The following is a 21,230-nucleotide window of genomic DNA, read 5'->3' on the forward strand; positions in this document are numbered from 1 at the left end:
ATTTTTATCTCGGTCATTAATGCTTTAATAATCTTATTTTGTGTGATCTGTAGTAATACAAAGCCTCTACTTCATGGTAAGATTTATTTGGTTCCTTTCTTGGATGATCACGGGCTCTGCTAGACTTGAAAATGTAATTTAAAACAAACCTTATTACCAAGTCCACCATTGTTGACCATCGAGGTTTACACCCTGCCAAGGATGCTCCTCGCCTCCTTCTTGGCTGTTGCTGACGCGCATACATTTGTGCACAAACCGGTCACGCCTAGGCTAGCTTGTGGGGGTAGGACTGCTTTGGACCTGTCTGTACCGGTCTAATTGTCTCGCCAGAACAGCAATAAGACCAGTCTAAACCGATCGATACCGGTCTAAAAGCCTCACGAAAACGCGGCTCTAGCTTGTGGGGCAGGACTGCTTTGGACCTGTCTGTACCGGTCTAATTGTGTCGCCAGAACAGCAATAAGACCGGTCTAAACCAGTCGATACCGGTCTAAAAGCCTCGCGAAAACGCAGCTTTTCATTCCATTTCGTGCGTGCAAGGACACTGAAACAGCACTGCAATCACTAACTAACAATGCAAGTGTGCAATATTAAGTGGAGTGATAACTTGTTCAGTGTGACTTGGAAATCATGTCTGGCAAGGATGCTATGCTTAGCAGAAAAGCATGGTGCTACTGAGGGTATGGAGGGCAAGCCTAAAAGATTTTTTTTTTTTTTTTTTATAGAATTTAGGCTACGTGGTCCTTGGGCTTCTCCCCATCCCCTCTGAACCCACTCTATGTTAACCTCAGTAAATGATAAATCATCATGTGATGAGCTTTCACTTGAGGTAACCTCATCGCATACCAAGGTGTGACTGTACTGAAGAGATTTATAAAGGCTATGCCTAACCCCTCCAGTATGAAAAGTCTACCCTGTGCTAAATAAAACCATCAAGAAAGAGCAAAAATAAAACAAGAAAATGCACTTACAGAATACAACACCCGCACTTTACAAGCAGTTTAAGGGACAAATAGTTGATTTTGCCCTTGATACTCAACCAATTGTTCTCAAAGTTGAACTATTTCATTCTTGTTTTACGCACAACCATTCCACAAAGATTGGCCCAGATTGGACCAAAACTGTTCTGTGACCTTGACCTTTGACCTACTATTCTCAAAACAAAAATTTCTTCATCCTTGGCTGACCTTCCACCATATTTGGTCCAAATCAAATAAAAACTCTTTGTTACAGGGTTCAACATTGACTTTGCCCTGTGACTCTGACCTCAGATGGATCATTCTCAGAATCAAATTCCTTCATTCTTCTTTTATCCTCAGCTCTCTTACATACTGTATCTTTCTCTAAGCCAGAAAAAGGAATGTTTAAGCTGACCTTGCCATGTCACCCATACCTTTGATGTATTATTGGGGGGGAAAAAAAAAAAAAAAAAAAAAGTTATCTAAACCCTTTGGCAGATCCTTAATCTTCCTACCAGGTTTGGTTAAAATCAGATCAAAACTGTTTTAGTTATACTGCTGACAAGCACGCATACACACAGGTTGAACTCTGATCTTGTCCTGTGATCGTAAGCACTGACTTAGTGTTCCTAAAATCAAATCTTTTTGTCCTTGCCTTATCCTCAACACTTCCATCAAGACTGGTCTGAATTGGATTCGAAATGCTTAAGCTGACTTTGCCATGTGACCCTGACTTTTGGCTGATTCTTATAAATCCCTTTACCCTTGTCTTACCCAGAACATTTCCACAAAGACTGGTTTATATCAGATAAAAAGCTGGTGTTCCTGCTATGACCTTAATCTTTGACTTACTGTTCTTAAAAGCAACTGATCAACCCCCTGGCTGACCCTCAACACTTCCAATAAGTCTGGTTCAATTCAGATCAGAACTATAATAATTATTTTGTTCAAATATAGACACACATGGGTTGAATGTTGACACAGCCTTAAACTCTGACTAATTATTCTCAAAACTAATTCCATGCATACTAGCTTACCCTCAGGCCTTTCACCAAGTTTGGCTTAAATCAGATTAAAACTATTTAAATTGATGTCGCCATGAGGCCTTGAGCTCTGAACTACTATTCTCCAAAACAACTGGCCTACCCCTCAGCTGACCCTTAACCCTTCTACCAAGTTTGGTACTGTAAAAATCAGGTGCATGTACAATACAAAACATCTTTCCTAAAATGTACAAAATAATCTGGTGATGGCAAGAATAAAGAGGACATAAGTGAATTATGAGGATTATAACTAATTATTATTATTATTATTATTATTACAATATCCTCAATGTTCTTATCCCTGACAGAACTTACAGTACAGTACAATGATTGTATGTCTTCAATATAAGTCAGCTGTGAGCTCCAAAAGTATCAACTCTTTCCACATAAATGGTAATGTACAATGACAAGAAACGGTAAATCAGTTTTACAGGTGGCACTGGAAATTTGACATTTTATTAACATACTGTAGACTTAATCCCTTCAATCCAGTAATATACATTTCTTGTTATATTCATACTACTCCTAGACAATTTTACTCACTTTCTGACACATTTTCTGAACTGCAAGGGCTTGGGATGATATTGCATTGTGTACCTTGTTCTCTTCCATGGGGTTCTATTAAAGTGAATAAAATAATCAGGAACTTTGGGAGCAAAAATAAACCACAAAAAGACTGCCATATTTAAGGGTACCTGGAAAAACTGTTAAAAAGGGTGACATGCAGTGAGGATCATCTGCATTTATATTTATAAAGTTCTGCAGAGAATCTTCCATTACCTGTTGAGCTGATTGAGTTCATTCTGCCACTCCAACTTGCCCTCCTTTGTCACGCTGTCGTACCAAATTACTTCACACCCTGGCCAAACCTCTTTCATGCCCTGCATTAACATCTGCAGAAAATTTATCAGTCCTTCAATCTGAAATAAAAAAAATAAATACCTTATCACTTAATAAATCCAAACTATATACTCCCAACAATCTTATTCCTTCTTTGTTCAACACCAAATAAAATAATAATATAATCCTTTTACCAATCTCATACATTAGTTAAACAAGAAAACTTCATTTATCAGTTACTTCTCTTTCATTAATAAGAACTCTTCCAATTTCACTCGTCATAATTTCATACGTTTTCTAATACAAACTACCTGTATAGGTTATTTATTCATTTATTTATTTTTTTCATTTTGAAGGCTACAACACGCTTCCATGCGTCGGCCTTGGTCACCTAATGGCGGCTGTAAATGCTACTTCTCTATTCAGTCCCTGAACCCTGAGGTCACACTCTGTGATCTTGACCCAGGTCTTTTTTGGCCCACCTCTCACTACCCTACCCCCAGCATTAATACTTCTCACTTTCTGCACCCAGTTATCATCCCCATCCTCTTCACATGCCTAAACCATCTCAATCTCCCTCTCCTCATCACACCAATACACTCCAGTCCCATCCTACCTCTCAACTCTTCCATTGTAAACTTAGCCCTCCCTTGGCCTTACACTCAAGGACAAACTGCACATCCACCTAATCATTACCATTTCTTTATGTTTGAGCCTGTGAATATCCTCTTCCTTTACTGCCTAGGTCTCACTACCATACAGCAATACACTCCTGACACATGCCATATACAAAGATCCCTTATAACAGAGGGAGAGCCCTTTCAATGTCAGGAAAGGCAACAGCTCCCTAAACTTCTTCCAACCGCTTCTCACTCTAGCCGTACAGCTAGCTCCTGCCCCACTTCCGGCACATAACATGTCTCTCAAATGACAAAACTCTTCCATGCACTCGAGACTCACCAACATGTTCAATCCTTTCATGACTGGCAATATCCACAAGCTCTCCCCGACACACTGCACACATTGAATCAGCATTATCTCACAGTCTACCTCCAATACCACTACATCTCTTAAGTGCCCACTTGTCACAAACATTATGGAATTGCTTCCCACACCCTTGTGACAAATCTCACATAGCCACTCTCCCTCTTCTTTGACAGTATTGCCATCAGTGGTCCTTTTACCTGGCATAAACCCTGCATCTCATCAATGATCACTCTATAATACCTTCTAGAACTCTTTCCATTACTTTCATTCTCTGGTCGGTCTTTTTACCTGGCATAAACCCAAACTGCATCTCATCAATGTTCACTCAGTCATACCTTCCAGAACTCTTTCCATTACCTTCATTTATCTGATCTAAAAGCTTTATGCCTATAATTTCCTCATTCCAGGGCATCACCCTTTCCCTTGTACACATTTACAATTACACTCTTCAGCCAATCGTCTGGACTACACCCTCATATATAATCATATTTATCAGGTAAGTGACTAACCTCACTCCTATATCTCCTAAGGCTTTCAACATTTCAGCAGTCATCCAGACACCTGCCTATTGCCCCACTCACATTAGCAGCATCAATCAAAGGCCATGGGCCAAAAACCTTCCCTGTCCTAGTCAAACTCATCATTCAATTATTCTTTAAACATTTTCTGTCCCAGGTGCTGGTGCCGGTGAGGGACGCCTTCCTGTGGTGTCGCTGATATAGCTGGGTGGCTCTACTGACCAGTTCTACAAATGTTCTGCAATTCTTTCCCTACCCTCTGCAGGGAGTATGGCAGGCTGCAGGAAAGGCAGCTTCAGTCTACAGTGTGCCAGGTTCACATTCAGATGAGTCTGGGTTTGCAACAATAACAACAACAACTAGAGACTCTCCCAAGCAGGGAATCACAACAGCCGCGAGCTGATTCATATCTAGTGCGACTCGGAATATGACCTTGACGTTGACCTACATTCACCAATTTCGAACTTGTAAAAGATTTTCATCCCTACTACACACCTGTAAAATTATGTCTTGATATTTTGAGTGGTTGCGAAGATACCGTGGCAACAGACACACAGACCTTGACCAACTTTCACTAATTTCGAACTCGTAAGAAATTATCATCCCTACTATACACCTGTGAAATTTTGTGATTATATCTTGAGTGGTTACTAAGTTATTGTGCTAACAGAAACCAAGACAGAAAAATTGAAAACAATACTTGTAGGGGATTTTCATCCCCACTACCCACCTGTAAAATTTTGTGATGATATCATGCGTGGTTGCGAAATTATCGTGGTAACAAACAGACAGACCTTGACCTACTTTCACATTTGTCAAACTCATGATCACTTTTTTTCTCTACTACACACTTGTAAAATTTTGTGATGATACCTTGAGCAGTTGTGAAGTTATTGTGCTAACACACACACACACACACACACACACACACACACACAGCACAGATTCTACAGCTTAAATGGGTAGTGTATGAGTGTCTGGGCCATTTCATTGGGCATACAGTTGCTAGTTCTCCCTGTTTTTCTCTTTCCTTGCTTTCTGGACTCGACATCACCATGGAAAAAGAGGACATGATGATGAAAAAGAATGATGATATGATCTGTGCTGGGGGATGGGGATCAGGGGACTGCTTGGGTTATGAATAGATGGAAGAAGCATTGGGAACTGTTTTCTCATGAAAACAGAAGGGGCTTTCTCTATGCACTAAGGGAAAAGTGTAAGCTGCATGTGTGAGAAGCATAATGTACTACAGCAGTGAAACTTTAGCAGTCAAGGAAGATGACAAGCAAAGGATGGAGCATATAAAAATGAGGATGGTCACACAGCTGTGGTGCTTCCCTGAATGACACGGCAGAATTATAATTGAGCAACTGAAAGATCAGCGGGGAACTGATGATATTAGGGATGTGACACACTGGGGGAAATTGAGGAAGTCTGGATAGTTGGAGTGAATCAAGGAGGAAAATGCTAAGAAAATATCTAAGACAGCAAATGTGGAGGGTGAGGCATCAAGAAGTTGAACTAAGATGAATAAGGATGATATCCTTCAAACTGACCTAAAACTTAAGAGATTAATAACATCCTGTCAAAGATCCTGAAGCATGGAAAGTTGCTATCTGGTGACCTAAACTGATACATGCTTCTGTAATGTGTCCAAGGCCTTTCACAAAAAAACAAAACAAAAAATAAACTGCTAACACTGACTGATTACATTACTGATAACATACTAAAAAAATAATCTCCCTTTGACAGAATTTAGACTCAAGTACGGGTAATGGAAGCCTAATCTGAAGCACTTACACTATAAACATTTTTGCGTTACTTTTTGTATTTCTTTACCAAGTTAAGAGTAAGGTGACACTCTTCTAAATCTGTCTAATGGTGGCTTAATTTTGTTGATGGTGCAGTTGCATTGGTTGCAGACTTCACCAGGTTGACAATGAACTCATTACTGAAGGAACTCACCTTGCTTTCTATAGTGTGGTCATTCTCTTACTAAGCTTCAGTATCAACATAAAACACAACTCAAATGATCCATTCTGTCCTCAGTGTTAAGCAGCCCTCACACTACAACACACTAATTCACCTCATGTACCTCACTCTTAAAACACAGACCAATTCTTTAACATCAACACAAGATCTTTGGGAGTGCCTGACTGAAATGATGCTTCCTTTAGTTCACAGGTTCATGTCCAAATAAGACTGGCTCACCAAATGGAGAGACTGACCCATACAGCTGCCACTCAATGACAGTGCTCCATTAGCGCGTGTGTATACTGTACAGTGGCCACTGACTGAACAAGGCTGATCCATGATAACAGCAAACACTGCCTGGCAAAATGCAGAATACAAGTCCTCATTATGTCAGGAATGTTTTACAAAATATCGTATTTTTCATGTAATAATGCCTGTAAAATATAAGACATTGACAAATCTGCTTTTTAGGTAGCAATGGAACGGTTATGAGGAGTTTGCCTATAATAAACGGTGGACTTCCAATTAAATAAGAATAACAAAAAGGTGGCATAAAATACAACAAAGACTCAGTGTAACATTCTTTAGCTCAGTTTCCAGATTTTTGGTAAGTTCCCTCTTCATACTCATGTTTCCTCTTTCTATTGGCTGCATACTGACTACCGTTTCTTCATCTAACTGCTTTACAGTATCATTTCCACACAATTAAACTGTACTTCTCTATAAATACCAGCAATATGGCAATTCCTATGCACCTGTATTATTTGTCTATCTATCTATCTATCTACTGCCAGACGCCTCAATCCCGCTCGTGGTGGCCACAAACAAATCGCCTCCACGTCGCCCTGTCCTCCGCCATTTCACTGCCCTGCTCCCAACTCACACACCCCTCTCTCATATACCTCTCCACCCCATCCCTCCATCTCATCCTCAGCCTCCGCCTCCCTCTCCTCCCCTCCACCTCATTCACATACACTCTCTTTGTCAGTCTTTCACCCTCCATCCTCTCCACATGGCCAAACCACCTCAGTGTATTCCTCCTAATGCTTCCTATCACTTCCTATTATTTGTATTTGGCATATTTCATCTCTGCTGCCAGATCTGTATATACAGTACCTTAATATCTACCTGCTAACTGTTTAGCAATACCTTTCTCAAATTAAAAACTTCCTGTGGTCTTTGTATATGACAAACTACATTATTATCATCATCCTAACTTCCTTCACCCACCTAACGATAAGGTGAGGCAGGGTCCTGAAAACAAGGAAAGAGAAAGGATGAAAGAGAGAGAGAACTATGTACAGCATGCCCAAAGAAAAGGGCCAGATACTTTATTACCACATCAATAAAGCACCCAGAATTCTGACTCTTCATAACACACCCCTAACCACCATGCATAACTTTTTTTGGCATGCCCTCTACAGATATGCTCCTGCTTGAGTCAGTCTGCTGATCATCAAATTCTAAAAGAGTTCCAAAACCACAAAATCTGTTCCTAATTCATGAATTATGTATGCACTATATCATGTAAGAAATACAAAAAATCATCACCTGCTCAGGATCAATCTTGTTTTCAATATTCACAAGCCAGCCATCAAATCTGTGATATTTAGCAACTCTGACCAACTGTGATACTGTAGTCGAAATTGATTCCTTGTCAGCCAACATCTTGCGGCAAATGGCTTCCCCACTGTCCCACTCGGTTATCAATGTGCCTGGTAAGTAGGACACTCATTAGTTACATTTTTTTCACTGAAAACTGGGTTAGGATGATGATGATGATGATGATGATGAAAATGACGACGATGATAATGATGGTGATGGTGATGATGATTAGTTACACACATACCATACCATGACAGTTATCAAGATTTGTTTAATCCACTTGTCAGATTTTTACCAATGTCAGGTTTCACAATACCTTGTACCGTGATTTATTACAATACAGTAGACGAATTTTTCGATCATATTACAATTGTGTTGATCATGATACAATTTACTTAATACATCCATTACTCATATTGCTGCATCCACACTTCAGTCATGCTTGCTCAAAAACTCTAATGCCTTTCAGCAGACCCTCAATTTTCACAGCAATTGTATCCAGAAATTTTACTGTGCAAATTGAAATGCACAAATCGCCCAACTGAATGCCATGTTATATGGCTAACTGGTATGGTGAAATCCCAAATTTTTTCTGCAGTCCACTCTTTGGCTCCCTTGAAAAAGTTTCACCACTTCCTGATCATAGCTAACATTCAACGTAGCACACATTCACTCTCTAAGAAAACCACTGGGCATTAAAAAAAAGGGCAAAATAAATTCATACCACTTTCTTGGCCCAACAGCAAAAGGAAATCATGTCATTCTCCCATCTCCCATCATCATCAGGTGTGTTTGAGTGTTCATGAAAGTATCTTACTGTACTTAGAAAGACATTAAATTATGAGGATACAATGTGACATACAAATATTTACTGGCTGGAAAAGAAACATTCAATTTCAAATACACAATATGAATTACCAGTAAATTATGTGATAAAAATTCAGTAATGCAGCTTAATGTTTTCACTGTCATCAGCTGGTGAAGTAAATTCAGCAGACGTAACTATGCATTGAATTTGGTTCAGTAGACTGATGAAGAGAGTGTATGTGAGTGAGGTGGAGGGGGAAAGAGGGAGGGGGAGGCCGAGGATGAGATGGAGGGATGGGGTGGAGAGGTATATGAGAGAGGGGGGTGTGAGTTGGGAGCAGGGGAGTGAAATGGCGGGGGACAGGGCGACTTGGAGGCGATTTGTTTGTGGCCACCCCAAACGGGACTGAGGCGTCTGGCAATAGATAGATAGATAGATCTTCAGGTAATGGCCTATCTGCCTAAAGGTAAGTGAAAAACTACAAAAACAGCATAAATTAACAAAAAAAAAATTTGCTGAAAAAAGAAAGCATACATAGTGAGAGGTGGCAATTAGGTGAGAGATAAGTGGATGGCAGTGAGCAGACTGTGTGTGTGTGTGTGTGTGTGTGTGTGTGTGTGTGTGTGTGTGTGTGTATTTACCTATTTACCTATTTGTAGTATACAGGAATTGAGTGATGCTCGTATTGTCCTGTCTCCGTATCCACATTTATCTAGTGTACTTTTACACACACGAATGTTTTTCTCCTACACCACCTTTTCGTCTAAGTCGTTTCAAATACTTATGTAGTTACCCAATATACTTAATTGAGATACACACGAAATATACTATGCTCGTGGGTTCCCATCGCTTCTATTCGGGAAACTGAACCTTTTAAGATCATTAAGACATCTACTTTTCCTCAACTAGAAGTCATGACCTCCTGTTCTTCCATCATCCAGCACAAAAAGATCCTCTCTATCCACCCTTTCCAATTCTCCTACATTTCTAACTATCGTGATCAAGTCACCTCTTTCCCTTCTCTCACACAGTGTTGGTAACTTCAGTTTTTCCAATCTCTCCTCGTACGTGAGTTCCCTTATGCATGGTATCATCCTCGTTGCCATCCGTTGAACCCTCTCTAGTTTATTAATATGCTTCTTCAAATGAGGTGACAATACCACAATCGCATACTCCAGTCTTGGTCTTATCTGGTCACTATCAACTCCCCCAGCATTTCCTCGTCCATATAATTAAAAGCCACTCTCATGTTGGTCAGTAATCCATAAGTTCCTCCAATGATTTTGTTTATATGCTTTTCTGGTGACAAGTCATCCTGAATAATCACTCCCAAATCTTTCTCATCTTTTCTTTCACTAATTATCTCATTGCCCATTTTATATGTCCAGTGTGATCTTTTTTCACTCATTCCCATTTCTAATACATGACACTCTTGGCATTAAAATCCATTTTCCAAGTCTGGCTCCAGCTGTGGAGTTTGTCCAAGTCCTCTTGCAGTTATTTACAACTATCAATACCTTTAATATGTTTCATGATTTTAGCATCATCTGTGAACATACTCATGTAACTATTCAAACCCTCTGGCAAATCATTTACATATATCAGAAACATTATTGGGGCTAAGACAGAGCCCTGGTGTACTCCACTAGTCATGTTTCTCCATTGTGACATCTTGTCTCTTATGACTGTTCTCATCTGCCTTTCCATCAAGTAATCTCCCATCCACTCTAACAGTTTCCCATGCACCCCTAAGGTCTTCAACTTCCACAGCAGCCTCCTATAGGGCACCCTGTCAAATGCTTCTTGAGATCGACAGAGACACAATCTGCCCATCCCTCTCTCTCTTGTGTGACATCTATTACCCTACTGTAGAAACTTAATACGTTAGTAACACATGACCTTCCTTCCCTAAAACCAAACTGTCTTGGTGTTATCACTTCATTTTCTTCTAAATCAGGGGTTCCCAACCTGGGGTAAATTACCCCAAGTGGGGTAATTTGGTCTTTTGTGAAGGGTAATGGGGGAGGTAACAAAAAAAAAAAAAAATCTAAAAATCATACCAGTTATGATAGACTTTCAGACCTATACTAAAATTCAGAGATGAATGTTTAAAGTCAGGTTTATTTGGTATCAGTGTTAATAATAAAAATAAATTACTCCTTGCAATAACTCTCTTGGTTTTAGCCTAACCTTTAATTAAGTCCTACATTCAAACTAAAATCTAGGCATCAAAATGTTAAGCAGCTAAAATGCAATTGTGGAAACATAAGCAATGAGGGGTAATGAGTGAAGGGAGGTGTGGAAAATGGGGTAATGGGTAAATAAAGGTTGGGAACCCCTGTTCTAAATGCTTTATCCATCTTTTTCTAATAATTTTCTCGCAGATTTTACAAACAATACTAGTAAGTGATACAGGTCTGTAATTGAGTGGATCTTCCCTATCTCCTCCCTTGAAGACTGGCACTATACTTGCTCTTTTACAATCTTTAGGTAACTGTCCATTTTCCAGTGATTTCTTGATGATGACATAAACAGGCCACACTAACTGGTCTGCACATTCCTTCAGGATCCATCCAGCCACACCATCTGGTCCCATTGCTTTTCTCACATCCAAATCCTTCATCAGCTGCAGCACCTCATTCACATCAACTGTAATTTCTGCCATTCCCGTCATCCTGGGTTCCATTTCAGGTTCCCTAAATTCCTTTTCCAACACATGAACTGACTGCAGCTTGTTGTTCATTATTTCACACAATTCTTCTTCTCTTTTGTAAGTTTCATCTCCATCCTTCAACCATATTATATTGTCCTTAACTTTCATTTTACCATTTACAAACCTATAAAATAGTTCCAGCTCTTTTTTACATTTATTTACAATATCTTTTTTATATTTCCTTTCTTCTTCTCTCCAACCCTTACATGTTCATTTCTTACCTGCTTGTACTCCTCCCAAGCCCTTTCACTGTACCTTTTTCTCACTTTATTCCATGCTCTTTTTCTTGCCTCATGTGCCATTCTACATCTGTTGTTAAACCATTCCTTCTTCCTTTCCATAGCTGCAGAAAATTTTGGGACATATTTACTAACTCTTGTTTTATACACTTCAATCAAAAACCCATATTTCTCATCAGCATTTGTGGTCGTATGCATTCTACTCCAGTCTACATTTTGGAAAAAGTTCCTCAGGGAAGCAAAGTCTGCCTTCCCAAACTTGTATATATTTTCTTTTGTGTTTTTCAGCTCTTTCTCCTTCCCTTACTCCCGCTACTTCCATCTCAATAACCAGATGATCACTTTTACCAAAGGGGCATTGATAGGTTATGTTCTTCACATCATTTAGGTCCTTAGTGAATACTAAGTCAAGTCTTGATCGTTCATCATCACTCCTAATTCTTGTATTTTCTTTAATTGGGTTAACACGTTTTCCATTACCAATTCCATTAAATTATTTCCCCATTACTCCTCATTGTTTTACAGGGAGGGGCAATAACCCTCCACCAACCCACATGTTAACTCATAGGGAACATGTATGGGTTAGTTATATGGATACCACCCTGCACTGTAAATGGTTTCTTGGTTTACAGGAAATCATTAAGCTTGTCACTCAATGTAAAGCTACCTGAAAAGAAAAGAAGAGTAATAAAATTGACAGGAAAGATGGGAGAATTCAGAAGAGAGGAGGGCACACACAGAAAAATCATGAAAAAAGTGAAGGAAGAAGTAGGCAGCACTATAGCAAGTGAGTGGATGATGGCTGCCACCATCTACATAAAAAATATGATTTTTCTATTTCTTCCACATTATAAAACCACATGAACAGAAAATGTTACGATATTCTGTACATGCTAACGCAGGATATGGGGAAAAAAAAAATTCAAATGAAACAACTTTAAAAGGACATGTTTCTGTATCACACCTAAGAAGAAAACACACATGCACACACCCATGCATGCACACACACACACACACACACAACAAAACTCTCATTCCTGATCTCCAACAACCTTTGCTACACTTAAATTACAAACAACTTTACATGAAGAAAAGGTACTGGTATCAATTTATTTGCAACTTAACCCTTTCACTCTGATAACTTTTTAAAAATCAAATGACTGCCACAAATATTTTTTCAACTTAAGGAGGACCTCTAGCTGTGAGGGAGGACCTCTAGCTGTGATACAGAATGCTATATCTAAATTTTCCAGCTTGAAGTCTGTAAGCAGCATACATGAAATGGAACACCCCATCAGATCAAAGAGGTTAATCTAAGTGAAACAATGTTAAATCCTTCAATCTGATAACATAGTCATTTTTTTTCTGCTGCTACTTCATGATTTTATATGGCTTGGGAGAGGGTTTTCAAACTGGAGAAAGTGAGTGTTGTTTTCAGCAGCTCCTTCACCACAACAAGTCTCCCTCAAGCCGAATAAAGCTGTCTGGAGGCAGCAAGAAAAAACAATGATACACATTACCAGATTCAAAAAGTTAACCCTTGTCAAGACACAGACCTCGTATGAGGCACAGTGAAGGCCTGCACGACCCAAGCTGCATGCCTCATATGAGATATAATTTACACTGGTTATAAAACAGTGACTCAAGGGAGGTAAACTACTTTACAAAGAATAAGCCCAGCAAGGGTCAAACAATATTAATCCTTGAATCTGCTGACAAATTTTTCATGTTATTCTTACTGTCACCAGATGATTTTATTTAAGCTGGGAAGAACCTCTCGCTAAAAAGGGATTTATGAAGGGAATACATGATCCCTCTGGCTCAAAGGCATATTCTAAGCTAAATAAAATCATCAGCAGATGGCAAGAATAAAATAAATGTCACCAAATTGAAGGGGTCAAATGTAATGAGAAGTGTTCTACAGTTAACCTTACCTAGGACCTTGACCCCATGACGATGTGCAGCATTTATCCAGCACGGGGGTGGAATGGTGACAAGATTATGACTGAAGTAAACAAAGGTGTCTACCCCAGACCAGTGGTAGAATCTGTATGCATCTTTGTTGTCACATCCTTGGTAAAATCTGGTGGGGAAGATAGTCTGTATGAGCTGACCTTTTTTATCTCAGTACCTACCAATTTCAGCTGCTGGTATCTACCAAGCTGTCAAAATACACCAAATTCTGGTTATATATTGTCTTTATTATGTCCTTCTTTCTTTTAATGTTGCCTTTATTGTATCCTTCTTTTTTTAATGGTACCTTTATTATGGTCTTTCCTTTAATTTGACTGTTAAATTTTTCATACAGTAAACATATAATTTCCCCTTTATTGACACATAGTTCCTTCATGTTGGTAGCAGATGATAGGCTACAGTCAACCCTGGGGGTACTATCATGAGAGTGAAATGTGATTACACAATGATGGGAAGGAAACTTGGCCACAGTAAAACAAAGCCCATGCTGTGACTCTCACACTGTTACAAATCTTAGTGCACACCTGATATTACTTTCTTCCTAACAGTTTCCAGCAACTGTAGGGAAGCAGTTCACTGGTTTTGCACTTGGTTTCACTTCTCCTCCATAGAAAATATCAGCTCTACCATTGTCAACCTCAACATGGGGACATCTTATGAGGGAGCATGGCATCACTTGAATTGAAAATCCCTTCACCTCAACACAGGCATCAATCCACAAAATTAACTACTCTTGCAATTAAACTCACTTCTGCATACACCATGTTGTCAATCCTGATTATAATTTAGGGATATGATTTAAAATATCAAAACTTTTTCCAACTGGGACTATAAATTATAGTAAACAGGCAAATCCACCGTAAAGGTTGCAATAAAATTTTAAGTCAATGCTTCTGTGATTTACTTTCTTTTAACAATAACAGAACAGAGGACAGAAAAACAAATGAATTAAAAAAATAATAATCCATATACCAGATTAGAAGTGTCCTCCATTCCTTAAAAAATCTGTAACAGTTGGACTTGAAAAGACGTAGGTTGAAGTTTGGGGGGAAACAACTCTGGGGATGCAAGTCCCAGACAGATGCAGTTTGGAGAATAAAAGAATTCTGATAGGCAGTGGTAGGTGGGGGCAATTACCATCCACTCACTCAATGTAGTGCTGCTTTGGGTGTCTGCCCTTTCTTCTCTTCCATCCATCCTCTTCTGTCTTTCTTTCCTTCACTCTCTCTACTTTTTTCTGCCTATGGGTGACTTTACACTCCCTCTTCGGTCTTTCTTTCCTTCATTCTTTCCTCTTCCTTCTGCCTATGGGTGACTCTACACTGAATGACAAGCCAAACGGTTTCCTGTACACCAAGAAACCATTTACTACGCTGGGTGGTAACCATATAACCAAATTATGGCGCCTGGTTGTTTAGTGGATAATTAAGGTGCTCCAATCAGACTGAGCCGGTGAAGGTTTATGTCCAAGGGATGGCTGGAGTTTATTGCTCATGTAATGCCACTCAGGGATGAGTGAGGCTGGTCACTCTCATTTTAAATGTCAGGACCAACTTGCCTAGCCCCAGGCTCCTATGCTCCTCATAGGGCAATGTAGAATTGGATGATGGATGGATGGATGAAGAAATGTGTATGCATAGTCTGAATAATTTAGCTGGAGCAGAAGCATGTTCTAGGGAACACTTTGGAGCTTTGTTGGCTGGCAAACTGTCTAGGATGAATTTTACGTACCTACTCTGTATCTTCAGTGACGCAATTTTGAGAGTGTCAAGTTCTAGCACAGGGATGTTCTGGCTGACCTCCTGTAATGTAGAATTACTTACAAATGTACTGGCAAGGATGTTCACTTCACCACACGGGTAATTTATGGTGTTACCATCAGAAGATTTTAGTGGGGGAATGGATGATAACTTGTTTAAGTTACTATTCAAAGAAATGAGTGTTGACTAGAATATTCCACTGTCATTAGGATTATTTAATAGTTTGGACGCTTGGTTGTGAAGACAGTTTGATTTAGCGAGATTTATTACAGCTTTTGCATGGTTTCTAGCACTTTTAAATTGACTGAGTGATTCAGATTTTTTTAAAGTAAAGGTTATGTGCGAAGGACTTTTGGGTTGTTGCTCTGGCACAACTGCTGTCAAACCATTTTGGGGAATCTTTTAGTGAACTGCTGACTGGGTACAAACAATTCCACACCAGCTTGTATGAAGTCATTCGGTAGAACTAATGTCACTGGAGAAGAAAGATTGCCATGGAATATCGGCAAGGTAATTTCTAAATCAATCCCAGTCTCCACTATCAAAGTGCCATCTGATCACTTGGACCTATTAGTAAAAAATATTACAAGAAAAAAGAAGACATATCAAAATAAGGACTAGCCATACTACCCAGGGCATAATCATATTATCCTAATCATCATCGTCATCATCTGGACCTCCATTCCCACCCTAGGGGAGGATGAGGAGTAGCAATGTCCAGGCAGCCTAAGTATGCCCAATCCAATGGGTCACACTTCCATTCACTCATCATTCAAGCCCCCAGAATCCTGGCTCTATCTGATACACCAAAAACTTTCACAACATTCTGTAGCTTTACATAAACATATCCTAATACTGTACTGTATTAATATTCATCAACACAATCACGACGCACATTCTCAACAGCAACTCTCTCCAGTCTTGGTTAAACCAAAGAGTTTCTCTTGGATAAGTTATACTGTACTTATGACTAGTACAGTACAGTACTACAGAACATTACAATCAACATCTCTTACCACTATATCTCTGTACCCATCTTCCACACACACCACACAGATAAGAGTTACAAACATGTCCATTCTTGCACACCGAACAAAGACAGTGATCATTTTTCACCCACCTGTCTCTGTCAGCCCAACTAGCCCTAACTTCTGTTACACTAACCGCACATGGACAGACTCGGGTATTTTCCATGCTGCTCAGGCAATATCCCTGGTTAGCCACTGTTAGTTGTCTGCGAGAAAAGAGCTGTCAAACCTTCATTAATCTGGAAAGTGATATGAGCAACACCTCTATTAATATTCCTGGATCTGCACCTACCACACATCCAAACCTTTACATGTCAACAACCCTATCACAGACAGAGGACTGGTACTACAATCCCAGACAGATCATCTTTTCATACTGAACAATCTAGACCAACATACCCAAATCCCACACCAAAACCTCTTCCTCTCATCATTACCAGACATCACGTTCTGCTCCCCAAACCTCGCCCCCACTACATCATGGAGAGTGGTCAGAACCCTAGGTTCTGATCACCTCCCAATCATCATCACTACCAAAACCAGAATCACCCCAGCTGGCCACAAACACACACACACACTAATTATAAGAGAGCCAACTGGGAGGCCTTTGTAACTGAAACAGAACAACACTTCGAAACACTAAACAGTACACCCATCACAAACATCAACACCGCTGTGCACACTTTCAATATAATTACACAAAACACAGACAAAAGACACATCCCTAGAGGCAACAGAAAGAGACACAACCCCAACTTCACACCAGAAATTCAAGACCTCATCAAACAACGAGACACACTGCGACACTCCCCAACACCCCATACACCAGACACCATACAACAAATACAAGAACTCAACTCTCAAATAAACAATAAAATATCAGAACAGCAAACACTAAACTGGAAAAATTACCTCCAAACACTTGACCACAAAACAAACATCAGCAAACTCTACAAAACACTAAACAGCATCACACATTCCAACAGCAACTATACACAATCACACACTGCCATCACAACAACAGACACCATACCCTCACACAAACAACAAGCAAACACTCTCATCAATCACTTTACACAAGTCAGCCATCTAAACCCCCATCCCGAAGACCAACGTATCATCCGACGTAAAAGACAGTTCCCCACAGACCTAGACTACGCACCTTTCACTTACAACCAGACGAAGCACATCATTAACAACCTCATGCAGTCATCTGCCTGTGGACCAGACAACATAAGCAACATTCACCTCAAACACCTTGGACCACAAGGTATACAAGCACTCACCAACATATCAAACTACAGCTACTCACACAACATAATACCCATCATCTGGAAGCATGGCATTATCATCATTATCCCTAAATACAACAAAGATCCCACGTTACCCTCCTCACACCGTCCCATCACACTCCTCTGCACCCCCTCTAAAGTCACTGAACGATTGGTACTACAACTAGTCACACCTCACATTCCCCTAGCCCAGTCACAACATGGCTTTAGGCCACTACACTCCACAAACACCCTTCTTACAGACCTTACACAGAGAGTTTTCAATGGCATGAATTCAGCTAGGCCACCTAACAGAACACTCCTAATCACACTAGACATCAGCAAAGCTATTGATGCCATCCCCCGCCACAACCTCACAAACAAAATACTCAACACAAACATGCACAATAACACAAAAAGATGGCTAGCAAACCACTTAGCAGGCAGATGTGCACATGTAACATTTGTCGGTCAGTCTTCTAACATCAGAAACTTCACAAACGGCGTCCCCCAAGGATCTGTTTTGTCCCCTGCACTCTTTAACCTATACATGCATGACATACCCACACCCCACACACTACAGATACACATAGCTTCCTATGCTTATGATGTAACACTAACATGTACGCACCAAAACACAAACACAGCTGCACACATCATGCACCCTTACCTCAACAAGCTACACGAATGGTTCACCACAAACAGGCTAAAAATAGCCCCAGCCAAATCTAGAGTGACCCTTCTCACAAACAGGACAGCAGCACACAGTCACATCCCACACCTCACCGTAAACAACACTTCCCTGCCACACACACACACACACACACACACACACACACAATCCTTGGTGTAAAATACAATACATCAATGTCATTTAACCCCTAAAACGCGGATCGTCGCGTTTGCGACGCTCGGCCAACAGGGCAGGACGGCGGGTCGTCACGTTTGCGATTTTAGTAAATTTTGAATAACAGCAGGCAAGCAGGCTCCAGCTGGTATTGTCTATCAGTACCACCACTCTCTAGCTACAACTAGCATACTTTACCTTTGTACTACTGACCTCAGTTGTTGCCAAATATCGCGTTTTCCCCCCGTCCCCCCCCCACCACGGCCCGGCCAGCCTGGCTGTGATACATGGCAGCGCTCTGAGCGCTCAGAACTGTAAATCTGCGATCTCCTCTCACAAGCAGTTTATGCTACTAGGAAACGCTTGTTTCCCCAGTTGTAACACTAGCTTTTTTTCTCACGGTTTGCCTCTGTTTAGCGTCAGTTTACTGCAGGCTTTCAAAGTGAAGATTATGGCGAGTTCTAGCTCTTCCCAGTCAGTGCAAGCGGCCGACAGGAACGAGAATAAAGTGGCGGACATAAGGCAGAATAAAAAGCGCGCCGTGGTGATCTTTTGGGAAGTAATATGATTGAAAATAATGTAGTATACATGTTTTTAGCTGTGAAAATGGAAATGTTTGTTGAGTGACGGGAAGACCGCTGCCACAGTGCATGTCGGCCGTACGCTCCGTTGATTTTAGCCTTATTTTCAGTGCTTATTCTACAAATACGGATTCCTAACTACCTTTACGTTGTAGTATAAAGTTTACTGTGACAGAATGAGGCTGTGGTAGAGGGGAAACCGGGTTGCTGGAGGTGTGAAAGTGAAGATTTGGTTACCCAACTTTGCAAGTCTCCACAAGTCCTTGGGTAGTCCACGAAGGCTCAACACCTGTCTCTGGAGAAAGCTGAATGTAAGTACTATCTGCCATACCAAGTATAATGTTCTAGGGTTAATCTCTGATTTTTGGCGAATATTTTCCTACAGATACTCAGACCGCGATACAACCCCGCCACTCGGGGGGGAACGACTGTAACAGCCGCGTTCTAGGGGTTAAACAACACATCACAAACATGAAAAATAAAATAACACCAAGACTCAATGCCTTGAGGTCACTTGCCCATACAACATTCGGACACAACAAAGAAACCACCACCACAGTATACAAACAATACATACATTCAGTGATGAATTATGCAAGCCCTGAATTGGGCTCCTAACCTCACCAAAACACACTACAACACTCTACAGACCATACAGAACAAGGCCCTAAAAATAATCACTGGCTGCACAGCTACTACACCCACAGACCACCTACATCAAGAAACTAAAGTCCTCAAAGTCAAGGATCACCTAGACATGAGAGGTACCCAGATTCTTGCTACAGCCTCCACGAACCCACAACATCCATTATATTACATGGCAGCACATCCACCCACACCATGGAACATCAAAACAACACCCAGCACACGGTACCATACACAAATACTGTCATCTTTCCCCCCTCGTCCACCTCAGACCAGCTTCCAGAAGCATATCCACACTCAGATCACTCGCCGCTCCATTCAGTCACTTAAAGACATCACACAGCTGCATGCACGACCTCCTGACATCCACCCTTCTGAATCCAATCTCCCTCGTTAGGACAGGGTCCACCTGGCCAGGCTGAGATGTGGGCACCATCCAGCACTCTTAAGCTACCAGAAGAGGCTGGATGACTCCGTTGCTGATGCCTGTCCAGGATGCAACACAGCACCCCATAATATTAAGCACATTATGGAAGACTGCATTGCACACAATCACCTATGCCAACACACAACATGCACTCTTTGAGAGCTCTGTGGGAAAGCCCGGTCTCGGCCATGGCCTTCCTAAGGGACTCAGGGCTGTTCAGCCAGACTGCCTAGGGAACAACTACTACTACTACTACTACTACCTTTACACTGCATACCTTTCTCCACTTCCTAAATCACATGCAGAAATTTGCATATGGCAAGTTCAGCAGCAAAGCAGACCTGAAATTCCACAGACAAAACTACAAGCTCCCTTGGTAGTTAAGGTGCTCCAACTGGATATGGACCATAGTGGGATTATATGGTGCTAGGAGCTTATTACTCGCAAAGGCCAATTGCCACTCAAGGATGAGTGACTCGTTAGTCTTGCCTTAGATGTCTGGGCTGAATAGCCTAGCCCTGGAATCCTACATTCTTGATGAGGCAATAAAGATGTAAACATCAAGAAGACTACTGGTAATTTCCTTACCTGTCATCTAGATATCCACCCATCATGTCATGGCAGAGGAGAGTCTTAAGGTGTGTGGGTGAGCGTGGTGGGGAACGAGGTGACAAACTGGCCACATACACCACCTCATCAACATCTTCTTTTGGTGCTCTCCATTCAAGTAGTTCCTCCAATGTTTTTAAAGGCTGGATTTCCTCAGGTGGGCACTCACCAACAGGAGGCATCGCTGAACTGTTAGTGTAAAAAAGTATATATGGTACTAGTACAGTAATTAAATATATTTACAAAAAATAAATAAAAAGTAATTACCAATCACATAGTAACCCCATCAAAATGTTTGGGTACAAGACTAGATTACCACTGTCTAGTACACTAACTCCTTGAATCGGAGGGAAAACTTTCAACAAAGGAGGAAATGCTTGTACCATGTGTTTCTGGACCTGG

The 21,230-nt window shown here is 40.7% G+C and overlaps 1 protein-coding gene across 1 annotated transcript in view; it reads right to left on the bottom strand.

Moving 5' to 3' along the window:
- The window catches only part of ENGase (cytosolic endo-beta-N-acetylglucosaminidase), a 55,480-nt gene extending 34,469 nt beyond the window's left edge, over positions 1–21,011 (bottom strand). Inside the window, exons 1-4 of the mRNA XM_080279270.1 lie at positions 20,808–21,011; positions 13,621–13,769; positions 7,873–8,036; positions 2,783–2,922 (exon numbers count right to left, since the gene is read on the bottom strand). Of these exons, the coding sequence (XP_080135396.1) occupies positions 2,783–2,922; positions 7,873–8,036; positions 13,621–13,769; positions 20,808–21,010 (656 nt within the window). The 5' untranslated portion in view covers position 21,011. The remainder of the gene's footprint in view (positions 1–2,782; positions 2,923–7,872; positions 8,037–13,620; positions 13,770–20,807) is intronic.
- Between the last annotated feature and the right edge of the window lie 219 nt (positions 21,012–21,230).

The sequence above is a fragment of the Coenobita brevimanus genome, chromosome 77 (assembly GCF_032717465.1).
Source record: "Coenobita brevimanus isolate Jiangsu-jjx chromosome 77, ASM3271746v2, whole genome shotgun sequence".
NCBI lineage: Eukaryota > Metazoa > Arthropoda > Malacostraca > Decapoda > Coenobitidae > Coenobita > Coenobita brevimanus.